Source organism: Bufo bufo, chromosome 4 (genome assembly GCF_905171765.1).
Source record: "Bufo bufo chromosome 4, aBufBuf1.1, whole genome shotgun sequence".
NCBI classification, from domain to species: domain Eukaryota; kingdom Metazoa; phylum Chordata; class Amphibia; order Anura; family Bufonidae; genus Bufo; species Bufo bufo.
Window position 1 is genome coordinate 452,514,303 of NC_053392.1, and position 19,390 is coordinate 452,533,692.

At 43.1% G+C, this 19,390-nt stretch overlaps 1 protein-coding gene across 2 annotated transcripts in view; it reads right to left on the reverse strand.

The window, feature by feature from the left end:
- NDUFAF7 (NADH:ubiquinone oxidoreductase complex assembly factor 7) overlaps window positions 1–19,390 on the reverse strand; it is a 205,408-nt gene that overhangs the window by 155,711 nt on the left and 30,307 nt on the right. For both annotated transcript variants that reach the window (XM_040429431.1, XM_040429430.1), the window contains 2 exons: window positions 18,060–18,217; window positions 15,380–15,460 (listed from right to left, as the gene is read on the reverse strand). In XM_040429431.1, coding sequence (XP_040285365.1) covers window positions 15,380–15,460; window positions 18,060–18,217 — 239 coding nt within the window. The remainder of the gene's footprint in view (window positions 1–15,379; window positions 15,461–18,059; window positions 18,218–19,390) is intronic.

Here is a 19,390-nt window from a genome sequence, read left to right on the forward strand (position 1 = left end):
TTTACTTTCTGTTTCCTTCCTCCCAGCTGTTCCTCCTGTGTTTGATTTCTCTGCCTTTAAATCACCCCTCCTCCTTTGTAGGGTGCGGATTATATTTCTCATTTGAGTTGTATCTCTTGCTTGAGTATCTTCACTTGTGTGCTATCATTTCACTGGAACTGTGTTCTGCTGCAGCAAGTAGTCCGGATATTGCCAGCTGTCTTTGGATCTGTCTTCACTGCTGCTGCAGCTCCTTCAGCTAAGTGTGCAGACATTGTAGTGTTTCTGTTTGTTTTCTGACTGGATCCGAGGCGACCCCGGTTCCGTCCATATACTGAGCAGGGCACCGGTGGCCGTGCCCCTTCCACTATTGTAGGGGTAACAGTGGTCATCAGTCTTAGGTACGCGGGCATGCCTCGTTCCACCATTTGGATCCGGGCATGTGCTTAGCAGCATAGGGAGAGCTTTGAGGGTCTGACAGGGGTCACCCTTTATCCTCCCTAGTTTGGGTCCGGTCAGTAGCTCTATTTACTGTGTATGCTCTTGTTGCTCACATACAGCCGTGACATCCATTCATGAAAATATTATGGAAATAAACAATAGAAGGGAAGTTTTATATGATTTTCAATAAAATGAATAATTACGAAATTACCTGCATTATCCAAACTAACTTTCACGCTCGACGCATATTTAAAGGAGTATGAAATATTTCATGGCAAATTTATGAAATTTTTTGCTAAAAATTCTAAGACTATAAGATATCAAAACAGACAAATACAGGACGTTGCTAGTTCGGTCTGCGGACATTACTGCATCTATATCTTACATTGTATCACTAAAGGAATGTCTTTTGAAAATGTATTAAAAATATTTACGAGTGATTTTAGAAAGAATTACAGTGTTGTGCGCTCCTTTGTAACAAAGCGCATGAAAAAATTATGTATACGTTGCTGTAATTACGCACAAGCGTGTCTACCCTGAGTTATTGAAAAATGTACCGTGATCCGTCGTAAATAAAGACATTTTTCTTAAAGAAGGTCTGTCATCAAAGTTTCACCTTTTTAACCCTTCCCATAGCTTTCTAGCAGCCTTACAGTTAATAAAAACGTTACCTTTATGAGCAATCCTGGACTTATAAAACCGGCAAAAAACAACTTAGTAGCATATGCAAATGAGGGCTCGCAAGTGCCCAGGGGCGGCGTTACCCTCGTAGGTGCCCAGCTAGCTCAGCCTTATTCTCGCTTCCCTCCCGCCCATTCTTTCCCTCTGACCGCCCATCTACTTACTTCTTGTTTCGCCGAGATCCTGCGCCTTGCGCACTCAGTCCGTCGGCCGGCCAGTCTTATTAATTTGTACAGAGTAAACCACATGTGTACATACAATGCATCCATAACACAATTGGTTACAGTGTAAAGTAAATACACGGTATTCACTCCATTATTTTCACCCATCTCATAACCATCACAGGTTTCTCAACTGATTTTAGCTGTGTCTGATAATACTGCCTTCAGGTTAGTCCTCCTCAAGTTTGAATAATTATCTAGAGGTGGATTATTTATAGACGCGCTCAAAAGCTTACTCCCTCCCTGTCTAGAAGGGTCTGTTAGATAATTGCCCTGTATAGTACCATATTGACATGCGAAAAGGTGACACTACCATGTGAATTTCTTCATCTGTTAGAAAGGCCTCAATAGAGGTCTGCCATTTTTTTAAAGAATGCTGTAGTCATTTGTGTCTTTCATCGTTCTACTTCTACTAGTTCCTGAAATAAGCATAGTTTCAGCTGCGTGATTATTTCAAAAGGCGTAGGGCAGTCTGGATGTAGCCATTATGCTAATAAGAATCTCTTTCGAGCCAGAAGCATCAAATGTACTATCATCAGAATATGTTGGTGTCCCGAGATACTATGAAAAATAGCTAGTTTTGGAGTATCTGGAATCAACATATGCAGCTTATCAAACAGTATTTGCCATATCTCACCTCAGAATGTTTGAACTTTCTAGCAAGTCCAAAGACCATGGTAGAGGTTCGTATTCTCTGACTGCCACTTAGGGCAACTGGACAGTTTATTGGGATTGTTCCTTCCTGACATAGTTTTGACGGACTAAATAGTCACTGGGGCTGTTGGAGAAGCATGAGGGCCAGCCTCATTCCTACGGACTATGGACCCAGAACTATGGAGACCCCCTCAGCCCTTTTGGGGTTACAAGGAACTATGAACCCTGATTTATGTGTGGAATTTATATGACGCATATTTCCTATTGCCCATTAAAGGTGCAGGGTGTGAATTGAGCAACACAAAAAGGGGTTAACTCTGCACTGAGACTCCCACTGATTGTGTTAGTGATGGGATTAAGATAGCTAACTCTAGGAGCAGCCGACTCCTAGATGAGTACATCACCCTATGATACACTCAGGACATAATCCCATCACATGTGTCTCCTCTCTCCCTATTTATTCATTATGGAGTGGGGAGAGGGAGATGTCTGTTTACATGTTGTTCATGGTTGATTGCGTTATGTTGTTAGACTTTGTGAACTGTATATATATTGAGTTGGTCTTCAATAAAGTGAGTTCCTGTTTTGGCCTTCAACATAGAGCCTCGTCTCATGTGTGTGGGGATTTCTATACGCTGTATACTCCCCTGGCTATAACCCCTAGCTCTTGTAAGAGCTGTTCCTGGTTCCTGTGGTGGTTACGGTGTCAAGCGGAGTGCTTGGAGGCCTCAGGAAGCACTAGGAGCATCCATCAACGGAGGTACCCAGTCGGGGTGCCAGGAGATCCGTTACAATAGTAACCATAGACTGACCTGCGCATTATGCGGAACTGTGTTTCCCTCCATACTAGAGGATCACACCATATCCCATCCCCCTAGAACATCTGCTAGTAGTTCTGTCTCTGGCATGTCTTTCTTCCAATTATGGAAGACGGATGCTATCTTCTTTTTGAATAGAAGACATCTAATGTCTCTATATAAAGGAGGAAAGGGTAATTCTGAACAATCGCATAACTTGTTTTTAAGCAGACCTACAATTCTATAGTACGACAAGAAAAAGGCTTATTTTATCCCAATCCTTAACCGAAATTCCTGGAAAGTTTAATACCTGCCTTCCTCCGCAGGTTAGCCAGTGTCTGGGTTCCCTGCCACCCCAGTGTCTTCCCAATATTGTATATACCCAAAGTCATGGGGTCAATATATTTGGAGCACTGGAAAGATAGGCCAAAAAAAAAGTCTGATTCTCTTCCAAGTACAGTATGTATCTTTAAATAAAAGACTGCGTCTGACAGTGGAAGGAATCTCTGCATCTAAGGAATTTGGTATGTAACAAAGTAGGTTCCAGGGATGGAAAACATCAGTTCCCAAGTCATAGTTCGTATCTCGGCTTTGACCTTTTAGCCAATCTATGCAATGTCTCATCAGACTTGCCGAATTGTATGTTGTGAAGTCAGGAAAGTTAACACTTACATGTTTTTTTTAAGTAATTGGAGAGTGTCTAAAGATATCCTTGGCCGTTTACATTGCTTTCATATCTGAGTGTTTAATGAGTTGGGGGATCGTCTGCAGAAAGTAAAACAGTTTTGGGGCGCTTATTTTTAGGTGGTGATATCTCCCTAAAGTAGATAATGGAAGGTGCATCACTCTTTCTAGATTCCCCAAGACCTTTTCAATTTGAGGGAGAAAATTCAGTGAGTACAGATGCGTCCTCTCTTACCTGATCTCCAAACTGGAAGTGGTGTCAGTTTTCTCCTGACAGAAAAACAACATTATATCGCGAGACTGTAACTAAACTCTAAAAAGCTGCAACCACTGGGCGGTGAGTTCTTCACATTTAGCTTATTGCTTAAGCTGCAGAGAAGTTGGCCTCAAATATGAGATATTTAGCTAGCTAGATTTGTTGTGATCTATTGAGAATATTAAATGTGCGAAAGTCAAACACATGAGAATAAAGGAACACTAAATACAGAATCCAAATATCATGTGTGATACTACCTGCTTAGCTGTGTATCTAATCATATCATGTGTGATACTGTCTGCTCAGCTGCGTATCTAATCATATTATGTGTGATACTGCCTGCTGAGCTGCGTATCTAATCATATTATGTGTGAAACAGTGGCTCATTTTACATTCCCAGGTTTTTCTGTCTCTATCATTCTTACAATTTCCTCTAGAGAGGAAGGTTTTATGTTAAAGAACAGATATGAGCAGGAGGCCAGATGGAGGGAGAGATAAGAATTCTGGTATAATTTGATTTAGTGCACTTAGAAAGTTTGCTTTTTGGATGAAGACCAATGTCTCAAAAGAACTAAAGCCTTACATTTACACTTCTAGGTGTGAACAATAGAGGAGGGGCTGTATTTAACATAATCAGGGACTAATCAAAGAACAGCTGGATACAATGGTGAATAGTCAGAGCAAACAAACTGCTAAGGCTGAACGGATCTCACAAACGGAAACCAAAACGCCAGTGTGACAGTAGCCCAATAAAGAGACAGGGCATGGAGACTGGAACCTTGATAAAGGCCGTAAATATGAGGCCTGGACACTTAGATGATGGGAAATTTGTGAGAAGCTATAATGCTAAATGCTAACATACCAGGGCTAAACACAGACGATTTTCATCCAAAGCCAGAAGCATAAATCCGTCCTTTACTGTATATTTTTAATTCCTTTCCAATCCATTTCTGTAGGCAGGTCTGCTTCAAATCCTCATCCAAAAAATGATCAGCAGACAATCAATAATCTATAAGTATTTTAAATGTCATTGCGGTATATACTGACACCAAATGTGTCTGAATTGTATTATGTACATTTGTAACATGTAATGGGACTTTTACAAGTACATAATAATCTCTACATAATACTGTGGTTGGTGTGTGTTATTTTGAATATAATAAATATAATACTAGACTAGCCCTGTATACTGACACCAAGTGTATCTCAATCATAGTATACGGTATATAGAATTGTAGGGAACAACGTCACAGGTCAAAATATATGGTAATCTTTGCACAGAAAAAAAAAAAAAAAGAAGAGTATCCGTTAGAGGGATTTGTTTAATGTATACAATATATTTTTCATATTTGTTAACCCATAGGATACCAGCGCCATACATGTACGGAGCAGAAATGCGGGACAGAAATCCCAGCGCAGTACAGGAAAGGCGCCCTGATTGGGCGGGTGCCGGAGCTGCGCTCGCCTGATCAGCGGCAGGGGTCTGGCAGTCACTGATAGCCGGACCCCTGCTGTATGCGCCAGCATCTGTGAAATCACCAATGCTGGCGCATTAACCCTTGCACGGCCGTGGTCCTCACTGGTGCCGGGGTCCCCGCGCTGCTCTGACGGGGACCCCATGGCAGGGAAGGCAGCACGATGCCTTCCTTAGACATTGTGGCTGCCTTCCGGGAGAGGCTGTGAGACAGGGTGGATAAAAAATAATAATAATCAAAAAAAAAATCAGATTTTTTTTAATATAAAATGCTTTTTGAGGAAAATATATTTCCATCCAAAGGTTATTCCATCATGAAATAAAGATTAGTTTTTTAACCACCTCAGCCCCCAGTGCTTAAACACCCTGAAAGACCAGGCCACTTTTTACACTTCTGACCTACACTACTTTCACCGTTTATTGCTCGGTCATGCAACTTACCACCCAAATGAATTTTACCTCCTTTTCTTCTCACTAATAGAGCTTTCATTTGGTGGTATTTCATTGCTGCTGACATTTTTACTTTTTTTGTTATTAATCGAAATTTAACGATTTTTTTGCAAAAAAATGACATTTTTCACTTTCAGTTGTAAAATTTTGCAAAAAAAACGACATCCATATAGAAATTTTGCTCTAAATTTATAGTTCTACATGTCTTTGATAAAAAAAAAATGTTTGGGTAAAAAAAAAATGGTTTGGGTAAAAGTTATAGCGTTTACAAACTATGGTACAAAAATGTGAATTTCCGCTTTTTGAAGCAGCTCTGACTTTCTGAGCACCTGTCATGTTTCCTGAGGTTCTACAATGCCCAGACAGTACAAACACCCCACAAATGACCCCATTTCTGAAAGTACACACCCTAAGGTATTCGCTGATGGGCATAGTGAGTTCATAGAACTTTTTATTTTTTGTCACAAGTTAGCGGAAAATGATGATTTTTTATTATTTTTTTTTTTTCTTACAAAGTCTCATATTCCACTAACTTGTGACAAAAAATAAAAAGTTCTATGAACTCACTATGCCCATCAGCGAATACCTTGGGGTCTCTTCTTTCCAAAATGGGGTCACTTGTGGGGTAGTTATACTGCCCTGGCATTCTAGGGGCCCAAATGTGTGGTAAAGAGTTTGAAATCAAATTCAGTAAAAAATGACGAGTGAAATCCGAAAGGTGCTCTTTGGAATATGGGCCCCTTTGCCCACCTAGGCTGCAAAAAAGTGTCACACATCTGGTATCCCCGTACTCAGGAGAAGTTGAGGAATGTGTTTTGGGGTGTCTTTTTACATATACCCATGCTGGGTGAGATAAATATCTTGGTCAAATGACAACTTTGTATAAAAAAATGGGAAAAGTTGTCTTTTGCCAAGATATTTCTCTCACCCAGCATGGGTATATATAAAATGACACCCCAAAACACATTCCCCACCTTCTCCTGAGTACGGAGATACCAGATGTGTGACACTTTTTTGCAGCCTAGGTGGGCAAAGGGGCCCATATTCCAAAGAGCACCTTTCGGATTTCACTCATCATTTTTTACAGAATTTGATTTCTAACTCCTTACCACACATTTGGGCCCCTAGAATGCCAGGGCAGTATAACTACCCCACAAGTGACCCCATTTTGGAAAGAAGACACCCCAAGCTATTCCGTGAGGGGCATGGCGAGTTCCTAGAATTTTTTATTTTTTGTCACAAGTTAGTGGAAAATGATGATTTTTTTTTTTTTTTTTTTTTCATACAAAGTCTCATATTCCACTAACTTGTGACAAAAAATAAAAACTTCCATGAACTCACTATGCCCATCAGCGAATACCTTGGGGTCTCTTCTTTCCAAAATGGGGTCACTTGTGGGGTAGTTATACTGCCCTGGCATTCTAGGGGCCCAAATGTGTGGTAAAGAGTTTGAAATCAAATTCAGTAAAAAAATGACGAGTGAAATCCGAAAGGTGCTCTTTGGAATATGGGCCCCTTTGCCCACCTAGGCTGCAAAAAAGTGTCACACATCTGGTATCCCCGTACTCAGGAGAAGTTGAGGAATGTGTTTTGGGGTGTCTTTTTACATATACCCATGCTGGGTGAGATAAATATCTTGGTCAAATGACAACTTTGTATAAAAAAATGGGAAAAGTTGTCTTTTGCCAAGATATTTCTCTCACCCAGCATGGGTATATATAAAATGACACCCCAAAACACATTCCCCACCTTCTCCTGAGTACGGAGATACCAGATGTGTGACACTTTTTTGCAGCCTAGGTGGGCAAAGGGGCCCATATTCCAAAGAGCACCTTTCGGATTTCACTCATCATTTTTTACAGAATTTGATTTCTAACTCCTTACCACACATTTGGGCCCCTAGAATGCCAGGGCAGTATAACTACCCCACAAGTGACCCCATTTTGGAAAGAAGACACCCCAAGCTATTCCGTGAGGGGCATGGCGAGTTCCTAGAATTTTTTATTTTTTGTCACAAGTTAGTGGAAAATGATGATTTTTTTTTTTTTTTTTTTTTCATACAAAGTCTCATATTCCACTAACTTGTGACAAAAAATAAAAACTTCCATGAACTCACTATGCCCATCAGCGAATACCTTGGGGTCTCTTCTTTCCAAAATGGGGTCACTTGTGGGGTAGTTATACTGCCCTGGCATTCTAGGGGCCCAAATGTGTGGTAAGGAGTTTGAAATCAAATTCTGTAAAAAATGACGAGTGAAATCCGAAAGGTGCTCTTTGGAATATGGGCCCCTTTGCCCACCTAGGCTGCAAAAAAGTGTCACACATGTGGTATTGCCGTACTCAGGAGAAGTTGAGGAATGTGTTTTGGGGTGTCTTTTTACATATACCCATGCTGGGTGAGATAAATATCTTGGTCAAATGACAACTTTGTATAAAAAAATGGGAAAAGTTGTCTTTTGCCAAGATATTTCTCTCACCCAGCATGGGTATATATAAAATGACACCCCAAAACACATTCCCCACCTTCTCCTGAGTACGGAGATACCAGATGTGTGACACTTTTTTGCAGCCTAGGTGGGCAAAGGGGCCCATATTCCAAAGAGCACCTTTTGGATTTCACAGGTCATTTTTTACTGAATTTGATTTCAAACTCCTTACCACACATTTGGGCCCCTAGAATGCCAGGGCAGTATAACTACCCCACAAGTGACCCCATTTTGGAAAGAAGAGACCCCAAGGTATTCGCTGATGGGCATAGTGAGTTCATGGAAATTTTTTTTTTTTGTCACAAGTTAGTGGAATAGGAGACTTTGTATGAAAAAAAAATAAAAAAAAAAATCATCATTTTCCACTAACTTGTGACAAAAAATAAAAAATTCTAGGAACTTGCCATGCCCCTCACGGAATACCTTGGGGTGTCTTCTTTCCAAAATGGGGTCACTTGTGGGGCAGTTATACTGCCCTGGCATTTTCCAGGGGCCCTAATGTCTGGTAAGTAGGTAAATGACCTGTGAAATCTGAAAGGTGCTCTTTGGAATGTGGGCCCCTTTGCCCAGCTAGGCTGCAAAAAAGTGTCACACATCTGGTATCTCTGTACTCAGAAGAAGGTAAGGAATGTGTTTTGGGGTGTCATTTTACATATACCCATGCTGGGTGAGAGAAATATCTTGGCAAAAGACAACTTTTCCCATTTTTTTTATACAAAGTTGGCATTTGACCAAGATATTTATCTCACCCAGCATGGGTATATGTAAAATGACACCCCAAAACATATTCCCCAACTTCTGCTGAATACGGAGATACCACATGTGTGACACTTTTTTGCAGCCTAGGTGGGCAAAGGGGCCCAAATTCCTTTTAGGAGGGCATTTTTAGACATTTGGATACCAGACTTCTTCTCACGCTTTGGGGCCCCTAAAATGCCAGGGCAGTATAAATACCCCACATGTGACCCCATTTTGGAAAGAAGACACCCCAAGGTATTCAATGAGGGGCATGGCGAGTTCATTGAAAAAAAAAAATTTTGGCACAAGTTAGCGGAAATTGATTTTTTGGATTTTGTTCTCACAAAGTCTCCCTTTCCGCTAACTTGGGACAAAAATTTCAATCTTTCATGGACTCAATATGCCCCTCAGCAAATACCTTGGGGTGTCTTCTTTCCAAAATGGTGTTATTTGTGGGGTGTTTGTACTGCCCTGGCATTTGAGGGTCTCCGCAATCATTACATGTATGCCCAGCATTAGGAGTTTCTGCTATTCTCCTTATATTGAGCATACGGGTAATGAGATTTTTTTTTTCCGTTCAGCCTCTGGGCTGAAAGAAAAAAATGAACGGCACAGATTTCTTCATTCGCATCGATCAATGTGGATGAAAAAATCTCTGCCAAAAAAAGAAAAAGGAGGGGAAAGGCGTCTGCCAGGACATAGGAGCTCCGCCCAACATCCATACCCACTTCAGCTCGTATGCCCTGGCAAACCAGATTTCTCCATTCACATCAATCGATGTGGATGAATAAATCATTGCCGGGATTTTTTTTTTTATATATACAAAGTGTTTGCCAAAGTATATGAACACCGCCACCTCCTCAGCTCATATGCCTCGGCAAACATATCTTTTACTGCAGAGGAGAAATCTCGTCTTGCAGCGCCGCATACACCGACTTGCGTGTAATCTGACAGCAGCACAATGCTTCTGTCCGAATGCACATCAGTGCTGCAGCTGGTCGATCGGTTGGTCCACCTGGAAGGTAAAAAAAACAAAACAAAAAAGAAAAAACCAGGCCGCAAAGCAATAACTTTATTAACTTTAGAACAGAACATATTAACTTTTTTAAACTTTTTTAACTTTTTTACTTACCGGTAATTTTTTTTTTTGTTTAGTTTTTTTTACCTTTATAGAACAAACCTCTCCTTCCCCATGGGACAATGTGCAAAGCGCAAATCGCCCAAAGATGTGGCGAAGTACGTTATGCACTTTATCCCAGGTGAAAGGAGAGGTTTGCAGCAGCTGAGAGTAAAAGGGCCCTAATAGCCCTGTGTGCCTGTCCTGTGAGATGCAATCCCTATGCTAGGTGTACCTGTGTGTGGTACTTCCGGAAACACTCTCCATAGCATAGGGCAGGGTGGTCAGCACAGTCAGGACAGAAATAGCGGGTGTCACGCCTTATTCCACTCCTGCTACAGACACGACATCTTTTTCGGGGTGACGGTTGGGTTGAGGTACCAGGAACGACACTGGGGAAATGTCGCTCGTGTAGACGGCTAACTACACTGGGGGATGGGGCCACGGAACCTCCTGGGTAAAGGAGGTTCTCGATGATCTCTTCCTGGAATTTGAGGAAAGATCGTGTTCTCCCAGCCTTACTGTAGAGAACAAAACTATTGTACAGCGCCAATTGAATTAAATATACAGACACCTTCTTATACCAGCGTCTGGTTCTGCGGGAAACTAAATACGGAGACAACATCTGGTCATTGAAGTCCACCCCTCCCATGAGCGCATTATAGTCGTGGACACAGAGGGGCTTTTCAATGACACGGGTTGCTCGCTCAATTTGGATTGTCGTGTCTGCGTGAATGGAGGAGAGCATGTAAACGTCACGCTTGTCTCTCCATTTCACCGCGAGCAGTTCTTCGTTACACAAGGCAGCCCTCTGCCCCCTTGCAAGACGGGTGGTTACAAGCCGTTGGGGGAAGCCCACGCGACTAGTTCGCGCGGTGCCACAGGCGCAAATCCGTTCTAGAAACAAATGCCTAAAGAGGGCCACACTTGTGTAAAAATTGTCCACATAAAGATGGTACCCCTTGCCGAATAAGGGTGACACCAAGTCCCAGACTGTCTTCCCACTGCTCCCCAGGTAGTCAGGGCAACCGACCGGCTCCAGGGTCTGATCTTTTCCCTCATAGACACGAAATTTGTGGGTATAGCCTGTGGCCCTTTCACAGAGCTTATACAATTTGACCCCATACCGGGCACGCTTGCTTGGGATGTACTGTTTGAAGCCAAGGCGCCCGGTAAAATGTATTAGGGACTCGTCTACGCAGATGTTTTGCTCGGGGGTATACAAATCTGCAAATTTCTGGTTGAAATGGTCTATGAGGGGCCGAATTTTGTGGAGCCGGTCAAAAGCTGGGTGGCCTCTGGGACGGGAGGTGGTGTTGTCGCTAAAATGCAGGAAACGGAGGATGGCCTCAAATCGTGCCCTGGACATAGCAGCAGAGAACATGGGCATGTGATGAATCGGGTGCGTTGACCAATATGACCGCAATTCATGCTTTTTTGTCAGGCCCATGTTGAGGAGAAGGCCCAAAAAAATTTTAATTTCGGAAACTTGGACTGGTTTCCACCGGAAAGGCTGGGCATAAAAGCTTCCCGGGTTGGCGGATATAAATTGTGTGGCATACTGGTTGGTCTCTGCCACGACTAAGTCCAAGAGCTCCGCAGTCAAGAACAGCTCAAAAAATCCCAGGGCCGAACCGATTTGAGCCGTCTCAACCCGAACTCCAGACTGGGCGGTGAAAGGGGGAACTACAGGTGCGGCTGAAGTTGGTGACTGCCAATCAGGGTTTGCCAGCACCTCAGGGATTCTAGGGGCTCTACGGGCCTGTCTTTGCGGTGGCTGCGACGGGGTAACTAGTGCACGTGCCACCGTACCAGCTTCAACTGCCCTTCTGGTGCTCGCCACGTCACCATGTTGTACGGCAGTGCTGGTACTAGGTCCAGGGAGGGCTGCGCTGCTGGTGTATGCCTCACCACGTGATCCGGCAGCGACAGCCCCACTCTGCTGCTCTTGAAGCGGATCCTGCATAACCTGTGGTCTAGCGACATGGGGCCGGGTACGCCTGGTGCTGCCAGGGACCTCCACCTCCTCGTCCGAACTTTGGGTCAGAGAGCCACTGCTTTCCACAGGTTCATATTCTGACCCGCTAGATTCATCAGATGAGGGTTCCCACTCCTCATCCGACTGGGTCAGAATCCTGTAGGCCTCTTCAGAAGAATACCCCCTGTTTGACATTTTGGACTACTAAATTTAGGGGTATTCCCTGAGACTACCCAAGAAAAAAAGCAAACCTGTCTTACAAAGGGGAGGCTAGCGAAGTACCGGAGGCCGCTGCGGTTGATAAAAAATATCAAAACTGATTTTTTTATCGCCGCAGTGCGTGTAAAATGAATGTGCAGTGATCAAAAAATATATATTTTTTGTCACTGCGGTGGGGCGGGCGTGGGTGAACGCACGTGTGGGCGACCGATCAGGCCTGATCGGGCAAACACTGCGTTTTGGGTGGAGGGCGAACTAAAGTGACACTAATACTATTATAGATCTGACCGTGATCAGTTTTGATCACTTACAGATACTATAAAAGTACAAATGCTGATTAGCGATACGCTATTCAGCGAATAAAAGTGACTGCGGTGCGGTGGGGTGGGCGCTAACTGACGCTAACTACCTAACCAAGGGGCCTAAACTATCCCTAAAACCTAACAGCCAATACTAGTGAAAAAAAAAAAGTGACAGTTTACACTGATCACTTTTTTTCCTTTCACTGGTGATTGACAGGGGCGATCAAAGGGGTGATCAAAGGGTTAATTGGGGTGCAGGGGGGTGATCTGGGGCTAAGGTGTAGTGTTGGTGCTACTCACTGTGAAGTCTGCTCCTGTGCTGGATCCAACCGACGAAAAGGACCAGCACAGGAGCAGACAAGCCATATAACAGATCATATTTACTAATATGATCTGTTATATGGCTTGTGATTGGATTTTTTAAAAATCGCCAGCCTGCCAGCCAATGATCGTTGCTGGCAGGCTGGTGACTAACTTGTTCTTTAACTTTTGCCGGCCCGCGATGCGCATGCGCGGGCCGGCTTGGAGCGAAATCTCGCGTCTCGCGAGATGACGCGTATATGCGTGACTGTGCGCAGCGCTGCCACCTCCGGAACGCGAATCTGCGTTAGGCGGTCCGGAGGTGGTTAATTATGTAGAATAAGGCTGTACGTGGACTCCCATATTGTTGAATGGATTAGGCAGTGGCTGAGGGACAGACAACAGAGGGTTGTAGTCAATGGAGTATATTCAGACCATGGTCTTGTTACCAGTGGGGTACCTCAGGGATCTGTTCTGGGACCCATATTGTTTAATATCTTTATCAGCGAAATTGCAGAAGGCCTCGATGGTAAGGTGTGTCTTTCTGCTGATGACACAAAGATTTGTAACAGGGTTGATGCTCCTGGAGGGATACACCGAATGTAAAAGGATTTAGGAAAACTAGAGGAATGGTCAAAAATCTGGCAACTAAAATGTAATGTTGATAAGTGCAAGATAATGCACCTGGGGTGTAAAAACCCAAGAGCAGAATATGAAATCAGTGATACAGTCCTAACCTCAGTATCTGAGGAAAGGGATTTAGGGGTCATTATTTCAGAAGACTTAAAGGTAGGCAGACAATGTCATAGAGCAGCAGGAAATGCTAGCAGAATGCTTGGGTGTATAAGGAGAGGCATTAACAGTAGAAAGAGGGAGGTGCTCATGCCGCTCTACAGAGCACTAGTGAGACCTCTTTTGGAGTATTGTCCGCAGTACTGGAGACCATATGTCCAGAAGGATATTGATACTTTGGAGAGAGTTCAGAGAAGAGCTACTAAACTGGTACATGGATTGCAGGATAAAACTTACCAGGAAAGATTAAAGGACCTTAACATGTATAGCTTGGAAGAAAGACGAGACAGAGGGGATATGATAGAAACTTTTAAATACACAAAGGGAATCAACAAGGTAAAAGGGGAGAGAATATTCAAAAGAAGAAAAACTGTTACAAGAAGACATATTTTTAAATTAGAGGGGCAAAGGTTTAAAAGTAATATCAGGAAGTATTACTTTACTGAGAGAGTAGTGGATGCATGGAGTAGCCTTCCTGCAGAAGTGTTAGCTGCAAATACAGTGGAGGAGTTTAAGCATGCATGGAATAGGCATAAGGCCATCCTTCATATAAGATAGGGCCAGGGGCTATTCATAGTATTCAGTATATTGGGCAGACTAGATGGGCCAAATGGTTCTTATCTGCCGACACATTCTATGTTTCTATGGAGTCATTTATCAAACTGGTGTCAAGTAGAAATTGTTTAGTTGCCCATAGCAACCAATCAGATTCCACCATTCATGGGCAACAACGTCAGTTCTACTTTACACCAGTTTGATAAATGACCACATTAGATTTCGATCTAGTCTCCTTTACTCCCTATTAGAAACCGAGAAAGCAACCAAATATCAGGTACATAATAAGCAAATTTAAAAAACAATATGCTATTTTTCTTTCCTACAGGGGAAACTCACAGAGGGTGTAGCAAAGGATGGATCTGAGCTGTCGTCCATATGGGTCACAGGAGTTTCCGATGCTGACATGTTTGTGAATACAGACCACATATCAGCAGTTTTCCCATGGAAGACCCGCTCCCCTTTAAACAGAAAGGTGTCTGTCGTCATCGGCAGGCACAGTAGCACACTTCCTGGTGTGCGCACGGCACCTGACTCCCATGTTTCCACACCTAACCTGATTTGAAGTTAAGTAACGCGGCCCCACACTCCTGGGTATGTTTGCGGGGTCACGTCTCGTCTGCAATATGGTGAGTGGCCTCCAGTGTTACTGGCCTGCTTCCTCCTGTCGAGGAAAGGAAGGCCGCAAGTTTGCCATGCAGCGCAGGCTCCCGATCAACATGGGAAAGCATATGGATATTCCAGCTGCCCAGCCTTAGCTACTGCCACGGGATGACAGAGGAGATCCCCTGATTAACCAGGATAGGGTAAGAAATAGAAGAGAGTTTATACGCTCTATCACAGGGGTGTAAAACAAGTAAAGAAAGTAAATAAAATAAAATAAATAATCAATCTTCTTCCCCCCCTTGCACACTGACCCCATAGGGACAGGAAACACTGATGGGAGGGAGTGGATGGGGGCAATTTAAATTCTCTCTCTGTGTGTTCCTGCCCCTATCGAGGTCAAGGGTCAATCTCATTGTGGCCGTCATGGTGAATGAAATGGAAATATTATGTTTTAAGCCATGTGCTGGACTACATTGGATTGTGCTGCATAGATACAAATACATTTTATCATTGCACTGATCAGAAGGCCACAGTGGCTGTGCCCACACAGTGCTGGAAATGGCTCTGGCCCTAGATGCATTATTATGTCAGGGTGGGAATAGGAGTTACAGAAAATAATAAAAAATACAGGAGCATTGAACATAAATACCTCTCCAAATACTTGGCTTATTTCAGGTGATGTAACAAAATCTCCGTGCTCCCCCAGCATGTCATGATGCATATAGTAGCCCTGGATAACATTAGGAACAAATGTGGATACAAATCACATATTGCATTTTTGTATTTAGCATACATAGATAATGATTTCTTTTTTAATGTAAAATGTATACAGCTGTAGATCACATACAAGAACACAGCAGGGGTGCACAACATTTTACAGTTGGAGGGCCACACTGAACCAACCCCAATGGCTGCAATAACGCTTAGCTTTTATAATCTGTATGGCATATGAACAGTATATAGGTACAGTTTCCAGGGGGTCCCCAGTCTTTCCCTTGGGGAGAAAGACATTCATAGTCTGCCAACTATTAAACTCAAAATACTCAAGTATCAAGGGGCCATATTCTCCTTATAAATGGGGTATCACTGAGATGACTACACTGTGCACTATGTGTACTTGCTGGGCCTAAAACTGTATGATGCTCCTCTTCAACATGCTGCATGGCTACAAAGAATAGCATCACAGGCCGCAGGTTGTGCACACCTGTTCTAAAGGTACTTGTCACGGCCACGGTTCTGGCCGTGACTCCTTGGGAGCCGCATACAGTTGCCCGCGGTTTGGATTGTAGTTTCAACCGCAGCTTGAGGCATTATGTTGTTAGCCTCAAGTGCGGTTGCCGCGGACAACAGCTTTGTGTGCGGTTCCCTTGGAGTTGTGTGCGTGTTTGTATGCACTTTGGTATGTTTGTGTGCACTCTGTGTTGTGTGTGGTGTGCACTTACATGTTCCCCTCACTGTGGTTGTCCGTGGCAACGTTTAGTCGTGTACATGTGGTGGCAGTGTCCCGGCCTTCGGGCTGACTCCCAGGACATGAGTGCCACCCATGTCGTTGCCTGCGGCAACAGCCACAGTGTGTCTCGTGTTTTGGACACTTCTCCTTTAAGTGTGTTTTTTCCCTTCCCTGGCTTGGAAGGGTTAACTTCCTTCCTAGTGTGTGTGTGTGTGTGCACTGGGTGTGTCCGTTTGTGGGTGTGGCTGCATGGGCTATAAAGCCTCAGTTTAGACCTGATGTCTGGGGGGTACTCCAGCCTTGTTGTAAGCTGGAGGAACTCTCCTGGTCACATTTCCATCTGCCAGTGTGGGCCACCCTTGTGGTCATAAGTTGTTATTCACTATGTTTATGAAGATGAGTGTTTACTTCATGTATGGTGTTTGGTAGATGTTTGGTCTTTTCTTATTGCAGCATATGGTTTCCTGTGATGTGTGTTGTGTGCTCTGTCTTTGGTGTTTGTGGACAGCAGCACTTGGGTTCCAGGTTGTGTGTCTGTGGCAGGTAAGTGTGGTACTAAGCTCACTTACCTGTCACTGCCATGTGTCTGTTTATGTTCCCCCTGTCTGTGTTGCTTGGCCACTTTAGACTCCTGTTCCTCCGTGTCCAGGAGTAACGGGCTGTCTACCCAGCTCCTAGTTTAGGGCCATCTTGAGGGCTAGCAGGGACTTCAAGGTTCCGGAGCATGAGCCCTCCTACCATCAAGGTCGGCTCATGTAGCTAGAAGTCAGAGTCAGGGTCAGGTTCGGGATGCAATTAGGAGGTCACCTGCTCCCTAATCCTGTTGTCCTGGTCGAGCAGCGACCACTACATCTGCTGATACTGCACGGCTGAGGGTTTTCCCCATCCTCAGCCGTGACAGTACTATAGAAATTGTAGGTAAATTATTGTTGGATTGAACAACATTTTCAGAAAATGTGGAAATAATTTGCCCATCTTGGGTAAATTATTTTGTAATCATGAATCTCCAGAACTACAACTCTGTTTATATTCTTGCAATAAAAAATTAAAAAATAAAATAAAAAGGTTTAAACAACCAAGTGATATTTTCAAAATTTCTATAGTCATTTAAAGAGGTTGTGCAGTGGAATCCACAGGATAAGCCATCACCATCAGATTGGAACAGGTCTGACTCCTCGCACCCCTGCTGATCAGTTGTTTGAAGGGGTCATGGCGCTACATATCCTAGGAGATATTTGTCAAATCTTCTAAGCCAGTTTTGTTGTGTAAAAATGCTGCAAGAGACTTCGCATGACAGTAAATAATATATTCCCCCACTGTATTTTAGGACTGTACCTATATTACAGTTTTATTGTACATGCATACGTTTTTACTGCAAAAGGTTTTTTTTTTTTTTATTGACAATTTCTTTTACAAGTGAAATACACTGAATTAAAGGGGAATCTGTGACTACATTTATGGACTATCATAAGGAATCTGGACTCCATAACAGACCAAGACAGTGGCGACATAATCCCTTTAACCTGTTTCACATATGAAAATCATAATTGATATAAAAACACATGCGTTTTTTGATTATGCATTTTTTTTAATGCAACAAAAAACATAAACCCACCAGAATTAATGTAAATATGCAGTAAAGTTACATGTCTAACGGAGGTAAAATTACCTAGAATTTGTATACTCTTATTATCTCCTAAATGTAAAGCTTCATAAAACATTACTGGCTTCACAAAATGAAGCAATCTAGATGTGTATTTGACTGCTGATGCATTGTTACTCGCCTGCAAACCATCCTCCAGGTATGCAAATAATAAAGATTTTAATACTAAACTAACTAAACATTTGCAAAAACTAAGAGACAAATAAGAACACATACCTTTATAGGATTTGTTAAAACCTCTTTCATATATTCAGCTACTGTAATAGGACCTGTTGACTTTATCTTCATAACGAGATGTTTGAGTAGTTGATTGCATTCATCAGACTCTCCAGTATTGTTGCCATGATATCTGCAAATGTGACTTGCAGCAAATGCTAAAATATACAAGTACAAAGAAATGTTTAAAAAATGATTTTAGTGTATAAATGCAAACAAACTGGAGATAAGTGAATCGATCCTAAACAAATAATTCCTCAAAAATTGAGCTGCCAAACAAATACAAAGTTTTGCAGATTCGCTTCGGACAAATGAAGCAAAACAGCACCCGCTCCTAACGGCTACTAGCAACTCACCCCTACCCATCAGGACACTGTTCTGTACAGTATGGCTGCTGCTGTCACCACAGCTGCTACTCTTTCTACTGCCACTACTATCAGCCCTATCTAGCTGCCTCTACTACTACTATTTCTACCCCTACACCACCACACACATCTACTGCCCATGCTGTGCTGCCACACGCCATTATTACCACCACAAACCTTACCTTACCCTTTCCACATCCACACTGTACTGTTACTGATGTCAAAAATAGGTTTATTTTTCAAGGCTTGTTCAGATCAAACCACTGTTTCTCTTGACAAATAAACCATAGGTGTTTCTAAAAAGGAACAGGCCCCCATTAAGGCTTAATTTTTGGACGCTTCTTCCCAACGAGACATTGCTTTTTGTGATTAAACCATGAATGTTTAATCTAGGGCTGCAGCTAACGAGTATTTGAATAATCGATTAGTTGTCGATAATTTCATCGATTAATAGGGAAAAAACACCAAAATGACAAAAAAAAGAGGTTTATATGATTTTACTTGAAAAATTATGTTCAAAGGCGATATTAAAACAAATTGTGGATGGCACCGTTATGGGGAGTGGGATCTGTGGGTGGCACCGTTATGGGGAGTGGGATCTGTGGGTGGCACAGTTATGGGGAGTGGGATCTGTGGGTGGCACCGTTATGGGGAGTGGGATCTGTGGGTGGCACAGTTATGGGGAGTGGGATCTGTGGGTGGCACCGTTATGGGGAGGGGGATCTGTGGGTGGCACTGATATGGGGGGGGGGGGTCTGTGGATGACACTGATATGGGGGGGGGTCTATGGATGACACTATATAGCATCTTATGCTATATGTGTCATCCACAGATCTCCCGCATAACAGTGATATCCACAGATTCTCCTCCACATAGCAGTGCACAGATCCCCCTCCCCATAACAGCCCCGGACCGCCGCTCACAGCAGTGGACTATTCTGGCAGTAACTTTTACTCAGCGCATCTT